At 45.8% G+C, this 12,890-nt stretch overlaps 2 protein-coding genes across 2 annotated transcripts; both read left to right on the plus strand.

Annotated features, from left to right (window-relative positions):
- The first annotated feature begins 813 nt into the window (after positions 1 to 813).
- Positions 814 to 1,468, plus strand: LOC108031283 (uncharacterized). Its single transcript, XM_017104526.3, has 2 exons — positions 814 to 1,052; positions 1,112 to 1,468. The coding sequence occupies exons 1-2, from the start codon at positions 1,037 to 1,039 to the stop codon at positions 1,258 to 1,260; spliced, it is 165 nt and encodes a 54-aa protein (XP_016960015.1). The 5' UTR covers positions 814 to 1,036; the 3' UTR covers positions 1,261 to 1,468.
- Positions 1,469 to 1,594: 126 nt separating this feature from the next.
- Positions 1,595 to 8,081, plus strand: LOC108031799 (uncharacterized). Its single transcript, XM_017105518.3, has 2 exons — positions 1,595 to 2,126; positions 2,184 to 8,081. The coding sequence occupies exons 1-2, from the start codon at positions 1,685 to 1,687 to the stop codon at positions 7,979 to 7,981; spliced, it is 6,240 nt and encodes a 2,079-aa protein (XP_016961007.2). The 5' UTR covers positions 1,595 to 1,684; the 3' UTR covers positions 7,982 to 8,081.
- Positions 8,082 to 12,890: the final 4,809 nt, after the last annotated feature.

Below are 12,890 nucleotides of genomic sequence, written 5' to 3' on the forward strand. Positions count from 1 at the left end.
TTTGTGGGTAATCAGGCATGGTCACATTGGTTAGTAGCAAAATTTCCTTTTATATATCTTATTCAATTTATCAAAAGTAGTAAGTATATTACCTTAAAAATACTCTTTTGTGCACATGATATGATTCCTTTTTTTGTGTATCCAACTGTAACCTTACCAACCTCTACCAAAAAAAAGGGTTAAAAACATAATAATAATAATAGCCCCATCATTATTCCAACACTAACTATTAAAAACTCCATTAACACTATTGCAAACCCAACTAACATCAACATTAAAAAATACTCTACCTTCTTCGAAAAACTGTTCCGAAATAAAAGTCCCAGACAAGTCGAAAGCCTTACTTGCAAGCGCTCCAATTAATAGCTATCTTATATTTTTACACTAACATAGCTTTATATAAATAAATCATGAACAATTTTTTTTCTTGTTAAAGTTTTTATTTATATTTATTTTAAAAGAATTTCGCCTCAATTTCATGATTTTTAAGTCTTATTTTATTTACAAAATTAATGAATGTAAGAAATGTGATTTTTACCGTTTATGGATTCTTTGAACCGGGTTAAATAACGGTTTTTAACCGAACGATTTTATTCGATACTTCGATAACCGATCACCCTTGACAATTGAACTTTTAGCGCCAAACGACAAAGCATTGAAAACGGTTTGCCCTGATAAGCGCTTATCTTAATTGGTTTGTTGGTCCCTGCGTTCCGGTTGTATCCGACTGGCAGTGTGCGCTCTCCACATAGTTCTGTGCTCTCTCCCACCTGTTTCGAGCAGCCCGTTGGGAACTACAACCTGATAGCAGACCTGCCCATGGTGTCATATATAACCCACTTTACATTTTAAACAAAAAGAGAATAAAAGTAACAGCGAAGCTTATCAATAAGCCATGAGTCGTTTGCACGCCACAGGTGCACACATACGCATTCCTCGTCAATTGGCCACCGATTTGGTTTGCCTGATTTAGTGCTCTAAGAACTTTTAGCAAATTAGCCCACTCGCCCGGAGAATCGTTCAAGAGTATATCACAATGGGTTGTTGTTTTAGTAAGTGATTTACAGATATCTGCACAAACAAAAGCGACTAATTGGCGGTGTGTTTGCAGGCACAAGCAAATCGGTAGACCTTCCCGCGGTTCCTCCTGCTCCGGGAAAGCAGCGCTCCACCTTGCCGGAATTTCCTGTCTCCGGAGCGGTGACCACCACGGCTCCGGGACCCGGAGGAGCTACCAATGCGGCCCTTGAGGATGACTAGATCAGGTTTAGATCAACAGAGAAAAGCGATTACGTCGAGGTGAAAGGTGTAAATTGCCAAATGGCAGTATGGATCATGAGTCACGATCGTGTGGCTGGCGGATTTTCCTTACGCATGACCTTGTCATTGTTATTATTTTTTGTAAAAATACGTTCTTAATGGTTTCACAGTTAAGCTAATTGCTAAATTAAATAAAAACTTTAATCAATTTGGATAAGTATCTGTTTTTGCGCTAGTTAACATTTTAACTGCGCGCCAAAAGTCGCATTTTCCAACACTGCGGAGGAATTGTATTTTTCAGTATTTTCCAAACGGTCATACCGTTCCCCGCCAGCACGTGTGTGCGGTTGTTTTTGGTTTAACTTTTAGTTTTAGCGATTTTCGACGGTGAATAGGGGAATATAATAAAAAGTACAAAGTCAGAATGGCCATTCAACCCAACCGGCGGAAGAGGAAGCACCACGAGGCGGAGGCAGGGCAGCAGGATGAAGGCGAAGTGGAGGTGCCCAAAAAACTGGCCAAGGAGTCCGACACGCCAAAGAAAGCGAAAAAAAAGAATAAACCTGAGGGATTATTAGATGAAACCGCGCCGGAAACAAATGGAACAGAGTCTGCAGACACCACTCCGTCAAAGAAGAAGGTAAAACATCCGAAAACAACAGAGGAAAATGAGGAGCAACAGGTGGGAGTGGAGGAGACCGAATCTGTCTCCAAGAAGCACAAGAAACGGAAGGATGTCCAGCAGGATGAGGATGAGATAAGTCCGGACTCCGGCATTGAGCCGGAAGAAACCAGCATTCGCTTTCCCAACGACTTTAAGATGATGCATTTCCGCACTAAGCTGCGCAGCAATAATTTTATTACAGGTGGGTACGGGCATTCAAAAATCAAATACCCACTAACCCTTTGATTTTCCATCCCAGAACTGAGACACTTCCTGCACATGTGCGCCACCACCAGACCCAAACTGCCGGCCAAGTACATTGAGAAGCGCGGCAAACCCTTGGAACTGGCCGAGGCCTTCGAAAGGATCGACAAGAGCAACATTCTTCATGTGGACTACCTCACAGAGGCACTGCAGCGGGTTGCGATGGAAATACTCACCAACCAGAAAAACCACATGGAATCGGCGGTTCATGGCTGTCGCTATTTCCTCAAGGTTCACGGCGGAGTGCTCGAAAATCTGCTGCAATCCTCGCGACCAAGTCATCGGCGCAACGCCCTTAAACTGCTTACCGCCATCGTATGCGTGGAACCCCAGTTGGGACGCCAGGTTCTAAACTCCTACGACGTGCTCTCCAACGTCACTGTGATGCAGCAAATGCTGTCACATGCGAAGAATGATTACCAAAACGAGGACACAGTGCGCAAGGCGTATATACACTTTATTCTGGCCTTCTTGGTCGATAGCAATACGCTGCTCATCAGGAATATCCTGGACCGGGGACAACTGATTGGCGTGCTGGCCAAGGGATTGGTCTACGATGACCATGTAACCGTATGCGTGGTGGTGAACGCACTAAGGCAATATGTGCTGGAGAACCCAGAGATACAAAAGACTAAGAAGGTGCTGGTGTTCGACTTGGAGTGCTGCAAAAGCCTCCGCCGGCTCTACGACTGGGAGGGACCCAACGGCCTTCCCCTGCTGTTTGAGAAAAGTAAGAAGCAGGTGAAGCAGATGAGACAGCCACCGAACCCAAAGGAAGCTGAAGCCGTCTCGGCCGCAGTTCACGAACTGCTACTGGTCCTCTTGACCTCTCGCAAGCACGGTGTCTGCTTCGATGCCATGACCCACTATCGCCAGAAACAGAACAAACTGCAGGGCAGGGTGCTCGGTTCCCTTTACAAGCCCTACGATAATCCCCGCAAAACCGATTTGGTCATCCAAACACTGACAGCTTGTCCGGATTTGGGGCGCAACACCGTAAGGAATTTCTCATGCCTGCTCAGTCCGGCCAGGACAAAGATGGAGGATTTGCCCAAGGCATTGATTTTCCTGGCACAAATCATTGATGCAGTTCCTCCGAGTGCTCTGTCAACAGCTTTCGATAAGATGACTTTAACCGATTTCGGATTTTGGATCAAGGAGCTGTGTCTGCCCATTGAAGCTTTGTTACACATCACTGGTAAGAAGTACCTCACCCATATCGACTTCCGTTTGCGAGTGGCTGTGCTTCACCTTCTTCATTCCATGATGAAACAGTACAGCCACTATGTGCACGCCATTGCTGTCCGCGAGCAGTCGAAAAAGGCCGGCAACTCGCTGCGTAAATTCAAGTTCGACTTGCTAAACCACCTACTGGTCCACTTTCCCACGATCGAGTCCATTCTGTACTCTCTGTATCTGTCCATCAAACAGCAGACCGCAGAGGGAGTGAACGTGCTGGAGTGTTTAACGGTCACTTTGGACCTGGTGCTGCTAATGTGCAAGGAGAATCGAGCTTTTGTGAACAAGACGAGTCAAATTCTGGACTATTTGGAAGTACTGCGACCTCTTTATCAGACCGATTTTGACGAACTAAATAGACCGGAGGAACGCTTAAAGATTCAACTAGAGTTGAAGTCGATTAAAACCATCCTTCTGCTCTTTCCGCGGTCCTTAAACCCTCAAGGAGATCTTTTTGGCAAGGTATTTCAATCGTTCGTAAAGGCCTACATGTTGGATGATGTGTCCATCAAGTCAGAGGCTGGAAACATATTGAACCGCCTGTTCCACAACACAGGCTTGTTTGATTCCTGCGGGCATGAGATCAACATTTGGCTTGAGGCTCTCATCGGATTTGATGCGGAAACTGTGACCAACGTGGTGGAAATCCTGCTGACAATACTCAGCTTGGATTGGAGGAACATAGAGCTTCCGAAACTAAGTATTGCGGAAACGGCCGTTAACACCAAAAACCTGAGCAAACTCTTCGCTCAAATCGAGCAGGGCCAAACGGTGCAGGCCTACGTGGAAACACTGACCCTGAGCAATACGATGCCGCTGCTGCTGCAGGGTGTTGATTTGGAGGAACCCTACGACGCCTATGTGGAGCTAGTATTTATTTTGCTATTCCACTATCACAGCAAGCCGGAGCAAGTGCTGCAACTATACGAGAATCACCTAGAGAAGCACAGTGATTATATGAAGAGTTGGCTGCCTGGCACCGGAAAGGAAAAACCGAAAAAACTTCCATCTATCTTGGCCGATAAGTGGCCCCTTCTAAAACAGATGCGCAAGGCAATCATAGATGAGGACTCAAAGCCTTTCGAACAGCTATTTAAGGTGGAGGTGGCTGACAAGAACTTCGAGCTGCAGCTGGGCGAGGGCCAGACTTTATTGTTACACTTCAGCCTCAGCAATCCGCGTCGCAACATGATGTACGTTCAGGATCTTCTCTTCGTTTTCAGCCAACTTTTCACCAGCCAGCGATTGAGTAAACTTCAAGCTGAACTCACGGCAAATTATTTGATTAAGTTCCTGCAAATTGCCACCCAGGTTGACGATGGCAGGGAAGAGGTTCTGGAGGAGGATGAGCAGCAGAAGGACGAAACGCACACTCAGAATTTGCTTCACTACATTTTCAGCATTCGGCTGTGGGCATTGCACCCCACTGAAATGCTAAGTGAGACGAGCGAATCTCGCTTGAACTATGTTATTTTCTTAAGGAAATTGTCGGAGCATTGTCGGACTTTACCTAGATTCGAGAGCCATGCTGCCAACTACCGAATTCACTTGATCAAGACCTTAGATATTGCTTTGGATACATCGGTGGATCAACTGGAGCATCAACAGCAACTCGTCGAGTTCGTGGCATTAGTGGATTCCTTTGAATTGAACTCTAGTGAATGCGTTCAGATGCTGGACTTACTTACAAGCAAGGTGCAAGCTAAGGACTTTATTCCGAATGGTAGACCCAATCATTACTTTGACTTACTTTTACGCCTTCTAGAGCGACTTACCACGCTAAAGGAGCCAATCGACTGCAAGCAGTCATTCAAGGTTCTACTGACCTTCTACAAAGATTTCTGCGAGCTAAGTGAACAGCAGCTGGAACCTTTGGAGGCAGCCATTTTGCAGCTATTGCTTAGTTACCATCACCACCTGGAGGAGTGCGACAGCGATTTCTTTGCCTGTTTCTTTACCGCCTCTCGGAAGCTGAGCAAATCTGCCATACGTCTGGCCAGTTTGCTACTGGATCGTCAACCCCGATTGGCCGATAAATTCGCAGAGCTACTGCCCAGCAACTTGGACCAGAAGGAGCTGGTGTATCCCCTCCTGGATATTGCTTTGACCAAAAACTACCCACTACCTCAAGCTGTGCTTCAACGTTGCTATCAGACATACAAGAACGGATTCATGAAGAGCATCGAAAAGCCTCAGAAGGCTGCCCTAATCTACCGGGAGCATGCGGAGGCCAGTGCCCTGCTTATTGCCCTTTGCATGCCCAAGTCCGAGTGCTTGGATTACTGCCAGAAACAGCTTAAACTCGACTCCGTGGAGCTCTTCCAAGTGCGAGTTTTACGGGAGATTTACTGGCAGGCCTTTGCTGCCGCCAAAGATGAGAAGCAGAAAGCCAACGTCTTCGTAAACTACATAAACCTCAATGTTCAGCTGTTGGCGCTGGATTTGAAGAAGCAGGCTTTGGACCTGCCCAAGCTGGAGCAAATCTCCTGGAACTGTTTTGAATGGTGGAAAGGAAATCAGAACAAGGACTTACCTCTGGACTGGAGTCGTTTGCTGAAGAACCCGCAGTGGCTCAACTTTTGCAAGAGCTGCTTAAAGCTAGCCCTGCATCTTGGTCCGGAACGACAGCCTCTTCAGGATGAAACCAATGGGCTTGTGCTCAAGCTGATGGCCTTTTTGTGTGACGGAATGTATGAGGATTACAACGAGGAAGTGCAGCAGGAGGAGGATCCCACACCAGCACTTCTGTATGAAATGATTTGCACTCATTCCTGCTGCTTTGATCATCTATTGGGCACCCAGAGTGAAACCAAAACACATATTTTGCAGCTCATGGAGGCGTTGGCCAGAAAGGCACCCAGTGCCCTGCAATCCGGCCACGTGCCTGTGATCCTGGGCTCCTATCATGCCAAACTGTCTACTGCGGATCGCTATGGATTGGCTCTGCTGGAGCACTACGAACGCTTCGACGTGGGTTTGGATAAGTTTAGACCTTTTATTTGGGGCGAAAGCGCTGTGGCCCACTATGCTTTAAGAGCTGCGGACGACAATGAGCGCGCACGGCTACAGCAGCAGGAGACGAACGTGGCCCAGGTGCTGGCCCTGATTGTTCGGGAGACCAGCGAGTACACCATTGAGAACTTCCCGATTTGGAGGAGCCTGCATGCCAGCCAACAACTGCCGTCCGTGGAGTTTAAAAATCCCGCAAAGAAATACCAAAGTTTCGGCGACAATCTTCTGGAGCAAATGGTGGAACAAGGCCAGGAAGATTTCCCACAGGAGCTGCGGCGCATCTGTCCGAAGCGCGAGAAAGTCTACGAGACCTGCTACGATCCCGCATTCCTGCTGCCCCTGATGATGCACTGCTTCGCACCGGAGTCTGTGGTGTGGGCCCGCTGGCCGGTGCAGAATGGATTGCTAGCTATCACCTTTTGTGGGCTATCCTCGCTGGACAAGGACATGCGACTGGCTGCTGCCAGTTGCCAGCAACGCTATCGCACCCACTTTGAGCTCTCCAAATTCTACGAGCGTCCGCTGTGGACTCAGGCCTACGAAAACATTCAGGCCGGTTTGAGCGAGCTGAGGAACTCCTGGCTGGCGCAGCGAAGAACGCACGGAGGAACGCCTAGGGTGCCCCTGATCCCAGCTCTGTTCATCGCCCACAGCTTCAATCTGAGCACAGATCCAACGCATCTGTTGTATAAACGACTCATGATGTATCTGCGGCTGAAGCAGAGCTTCAACTTCCAGACGATACCCGACTTCAATGTGTTCTTCTACTCCCAGGAACCGGAGCACCAGCAGTACCGCGAGTTTATTGTGGAGCTGCTGAGGTGCGGCATCAAGTGCAGCGCCGATCTCTTCCTGCTGGTATCCACCAATACGTTCAAGGTGCTGCTCGGATTCTACGGCTCCAGCTTGGCAACTCTGGAAACGAACCTGCTGTTGCTATCGGTGCTTTCTACTTGCGTTAAGATCCCCGGAGCCGTGAAGATCATGCTGGAGCACGTAGGCATCCTGTCCTGGCTGGTAGGCGTCATACGCGACACGGAGTTCCATCAGTTCGACATCATCGAGGGCGTCATCAGCATCATCAACAATCTGTGGTATTCCCTGGCCGCCTCTCGCTCGGAACTGCTGGACTACGACCATGTCCAGTTGCGAGTGCATCGGCTGGTGCTGCAGTTGCTGCCTCTGCTTTCGCCACGGATTTCTATTCCCGGCCTGGGTCGCCTGCTCAACGTTTTATGGAGAAGTGGCTCGGCCAGTGGCCAGCATCGTGCCTTGTCCCCCGCCCAACTGGATGTCCTGTTTGAGTGCATCTCTCGGCACTGGCCGGAGCAGCTGGCGGGAGTGCGTTACGTGAGGAGCTTTGGCGGCTCTGGCGCTTGCTCGCGTGCCGAGTACTGCGACTGGCTGGCCAAGGATCAACAGCTCGAGGCTCCTGCCGTCCTCGCGCTGTCCAGTCTGCGCGAGTACGTCATAGAGTGGGCACGAGTCCACAAGACGGAGAGCGAGGAGGAATCCAAGCCGCTGGCGGACTCAGCAGAGTAGGAAGTTTAGGTTTCGCTATAGGTTAAGCTATTGAAATGTGTTTACCGTATAGGCATAAAGAGTCTTCGATTTATTAAATTGTATGCAATGAAATTTTAAACCATGGTATGATATATTAATGCTAGTTAGGAGTTGCCGAGTACGATGATTAAGTACTCCTCTCAGCGGCTCAGTCTGACTTATTACCGCCGTAACTCATAGTGTATCAATATTTGTGGGAGTCACTCGCGACTGCCCCTCAAAGCGAATCACTCACAGATGTGTTGAAAATGAACTGTCATGTCTGCGACTGCTCCATAAGCCCCGTCAACCTTCATTAGCCGGCCCGCAGCGTATGACAAATTACGAGCAATCAGCATAACAAAAGATCGGTTAAGCCCAAAAAGAGGAAAATCCGAAGACAGAGTATGGACCATGGCAAAACCCTTTAGTGTTTGTTAATTTGGCCAATCCGTTTTCACACGCAGCACAGGTGGGCGTTCACCCTCCATCTGTACCATCTATCCATAAGGTAGGTCTGCATCTTCCGCGACCCCAGGCACCACCTACAATTTGTTGGGTCAACAAAATGTTAATCACCCCAAAGAGCTTAAGCCAAAAACAAACAAAACAAAACCCAACTGATTTTGGTCTTTGAATTTCTAATATGTAAAACAAAGTGCGCAAAGTTGACGCAATCGGCGAACGAAAATATTCACAAGATTTATGATTTTACTAGATGTCTCGAAATCTAAGCCACTTCGTTACATAAAACCCGGGGTTGGGTCGGCCGGGCTCTAGAGTTGCAGATGCGAGTGGAACCCAAATAATTGATTGATATTGCCTGGCAGCTTGTTGTTTATGAGGCGGACGTCATCCCAAAACGTATCAAATGTATCTTTGGCCTGAAAAACCTAGTGGATCGCATAAATGTATAAATTGATGGGCCCGGGGCATAAACAACATGGGAATAAGCAAATAAAAAAAGCAAATGATCTCGGAAATCATCTCATATTATACCATTTGATGGATTATATTAATATTGGATGGCTAACTAGTTATAATCATTAAGCCCTAAAAAATGGGTCGTAAATCGAGGTGGCATTAAGTGGCCACATCTTCATAAGGTTGCTGGGAAAACAAGTTTTTATTGGGTTGATTGAGAGGTGGAAGCCCATCAGCCAGGCATTGTTTTAAAAATAAACCTTGCTTAATATTTGTTCAAAGTAATTAAAACACAATTTTTTTTCTATTTTTACGCTTATCTCGTTTAACTTTTTTTGATAAGTTCCCAGAAATAGTTAATTAATACATCTATTAAACCGTAAGCCCTATTAATTAGCTGCTTTGACATTATTTTTTAAGTATTTGTTTATATTGAGCCTTGTAGTGTATCAGCATGTATATGTTCTTGTATTTTCACACGATGGTAATGAGATTTCTCTTTATAAAGGCATGTGAGATTTCACTTACTTCACGCATCAATCAAAATCCTTCAATTTCAAGTTTCCCTGACATTTAAGTTCCCGAACATATTTCAATCGTGGTGAAAAATAGCCGAAGAAAATCGGGCTGCCATGGCATTGAACCGTCCACAATGGGCCAAAAAAAAGGGGGGTTCAAGAGGTCAGACGGTAGCTGTCCCAAAACCAGAAGACAATCCCAGAGCCCCTTGTGGGCGTGGCCACCGATCGCGGGACAATTAGGCTGCTGTCAAATGATTGATTTAGCTTACTTAAAAACCAATTTTGTCTAATCCGGAACTGACAAGGCCCCGAACGTGAAATGTAACCGAAGACCCCCAATGTTTAAAACGAGAGTGGATGTGCTTATGGGCATCCCCGGGCCCCTCGCAGCCAAAGACATTTGGATGCATATGATTATCCGCAGTGCGTTGGCAAATCTTTTCTCGGGTTTCGGATCGCCGCCTCCCATGGGGTCCGGAGATTAGAGCTGCTTCTGCCGCGTTCATATTTCACACCTTAAACGACAGTCCGAGATTGCCTTTTTCGTCTATTTGCATTTTAAATTATTACCACGGCCCTCATTGACACGTTTATTTCTTGGCGCACAAAGGCCTTTGTCTTATGCCAAGCGTATGCAATTTATACAAATTTATTTATAAACAAATTTCCCGATTGTCCGTTTGTGCCATTTATTGAACTCGTTGCTCTTTCTGCTATTTATGATTTCATTTGCCCCTGCCAATCATAAATGCCTGGGATGGCCTGTGATGGCTCCTGGGGCCCGAAGAGCTCGGGCGGGGTCTTCAATCAAGTGTCACAATAAAGCTTAGCCCCAGGCGCCTAGATATCGATGATCGCTTGCCCAGATGGATGACTTTATTATGCGGTCCATGGGAGATTGGTAAACGGTAGTGGGCAAGGGGCGTGGCCAATTGAGGCAAGTGGCTAAGGTCAGCGGTGGGCTGCCAAACGGAGCTCGGTGGGGGGGTCGAAGTTGCGGTTGACTTGATTCACGGCGGCTTAGATCACCTCTGATCGGATGCCAATCCGTAACCGCAAAACTTCATTAGGAATCCAGTTCAGCTTTAAGACCAACAGCATGCCTTTTCCACTTGCCTTGCACTACAAAAAGAACAGAAAAAAAATGTATTTCAATTCAAAAACTAAATTTCAAAAGCGGGATAATAGCTTAAAGTTAATTATTGCTTTAATAAAAAAATTATTTAATCTTCAATAATATTTATTTAAATATCAGATCATTTTTCCACTAAAAAAATACAACTATACTTTTAGTTACCCGTTTCCCCTGCCAAAAGCAGTGCGAGGGAGATGGATATATGCATGGAGTAAATTGCTGTTTCCGAGAAAACACTTTACTTTCTTATAACTTTTTAAAGAATGGTCAAATTAAAAAACGCAAGACATAAAGATATTTGTAAAAAAAATCTCAAACGTTTCAAAATCACTTATTACAAATTTTAAAATAAATATTAAAGTTCCCAGGCTTGCCTCATAAATGACCAAAATAAATCTATATAATCTGCATTGACCCCCAGAATGTCTGAGTGTATGATAGCGTTACTTTGCAGACCATTCCCCACCCAAACGGCCCGCGGATCATCACGTTCAGCCTCCAGAGGGGCGAACGTGGCCACCGTTGTGTCCTGGTCGCAATCAAAATTTGTTCAGCATACAGAGCAGCAAACGACATGGAATCGGAAAAGTCAAATTGAAAACCGGCAGGCGGGGGAAAACGCATGGAACAGTTGGAAAAGGGTGCAAACGGGTTCAAAAGCGGCGTCGAGGCGTCTCGGCATCATTTCAAATATCAAAAGTCACGACGAAGAAAGCTGGTTTGCCATTCGACGTTCGGCGTGTTCGATGTTTGCTTTTTGGCTCGCTTTTGTGGCTTTCTGTGGTCTTTACCAAGCATTTGCCAAATAATCTGCCGCTAAGAGATGCGACCCCAGACTCTCCTCCCAGTGGCATGTGGATGTGGAAACTAGTCGGGTGGCGGAAAGTGCTTTTCACTGCCTGCCGATTCCCCAATGACAGAGGATGGGCCTGGGGCCCCACTCCCCCGCCGACTGGTGATTTCCCAGGCAGGTTACGGTTACCCAAAAGGTGTTATGGCAGCTACCAACGACGATTTGGTAATACCCAAGAGATGTTATTAAATGCAATGGTGCATTACCTATTTACTTTAAAAAGAAAACCTATTTGGTTCAAAAACTAAACACCCTATTTAAACATTTTCTGTTGTTTTTCTGAATAATCTGCATTTATAAATTTATGTTTCTGCGATATTGTTTTGAATCATGTATGAATTCATTAGTTTCATAGCCAATTAAAATATTTCCCTTTTGGTTTTCATGAATATGGATGTTACATTGAAAATATACCTCCATGAATTGTGTTCATCAAAAGTTTAAAAATATTTTGTCGAATTTTTTAGACAACACATATCAAGATGGGGCGTCTACGATTTTCTGTCACCTATCGAGGTAATTAAATAAATGTGAAATATTGTAACTAGGAAAATAATAGTATATTTTAGGATTCTATATAAACTATTCTATATAAACTACCTTTTAATTTCTATAGGGAAAGGCTGATGTAAATATGAATCATTTATGATAATTTTCTACCTTGATTTGAATTGTATCTTATAATTAAATATACTTGGTCCTACTATTATGGATTTGTTTTAAATTAAATGTTCCAAAAATTGAATAGAAAAATCTGTGGGTTATTTTTTTTTTTTATCTTCAAAACTTTGTTAATTAAATATCACTAGTTTTTCCTTGGTCCGTTTTTGTTTTGCACCGCATTTTTACCATAGATGGGCAGGTGATGTTTCCATGTCTGGCCTGTTTGGCACTCAGTTGCTCATCGAAGCCGCGTCGAAGAAATAATTGCAAGTGGCAAAGTTGAGCGGAAGTGGAAAAGGCAGGCGGAAATCGAATATTGAAACATGCGTCTCCAGAAATGAGTTAATTTACATGCTAGATTGGCGCTAATTCGCGAGAAATTCGCGCCGCGGAGTGGCCCAAAAATTGGCCAGCCAACCCGGCCAGGAGGAAGTGCCAGCGAGTCCGCGTCCGAGCGCAAACTTTGATCTGCGGCACGTGTGTGAGTTGGCCCAAACTGGCTTGGAGCGCTCATTAGGCTGTGGGCAAGGATTTTGGTCGAAAGCGAAACCCGAGACGTTGGGTAATGCCGCGAAGCCGAGAAAGTCTGCCGGCGAGACACGCAGCATAAAATCCCAAATATAAATAAATGTAAATGTGTATAACTTAATTAACCCCCAGGCAATGCAGTTCCACTAGAATTCCGTTGCGTCATGATGGCCATTAAAGGTGTAGTGGGCTTGCAGTTGGCTGCCAGCCAAGTTCAAGCCTAAAAAACAACGAGAGTTGGCCATAATGAGCTGGAGTCGCTGGCTTTCATTCATGCCAAGCACG

Source organism: Drosophila biarmipes, chromosome 3R, assembly GCF_025231255.1.
Source record: "Drosophila biarmipes strain raj3 chromosome 3R, RU_DBia_V1.1, whole genome shotgun sequence".
Lineage (NCBI taxonomy): Eukaryota > Metazoa > Arthropoda > Insecta > Diptera > Drosophilidae > Drosophila > Drosophila biarmipes.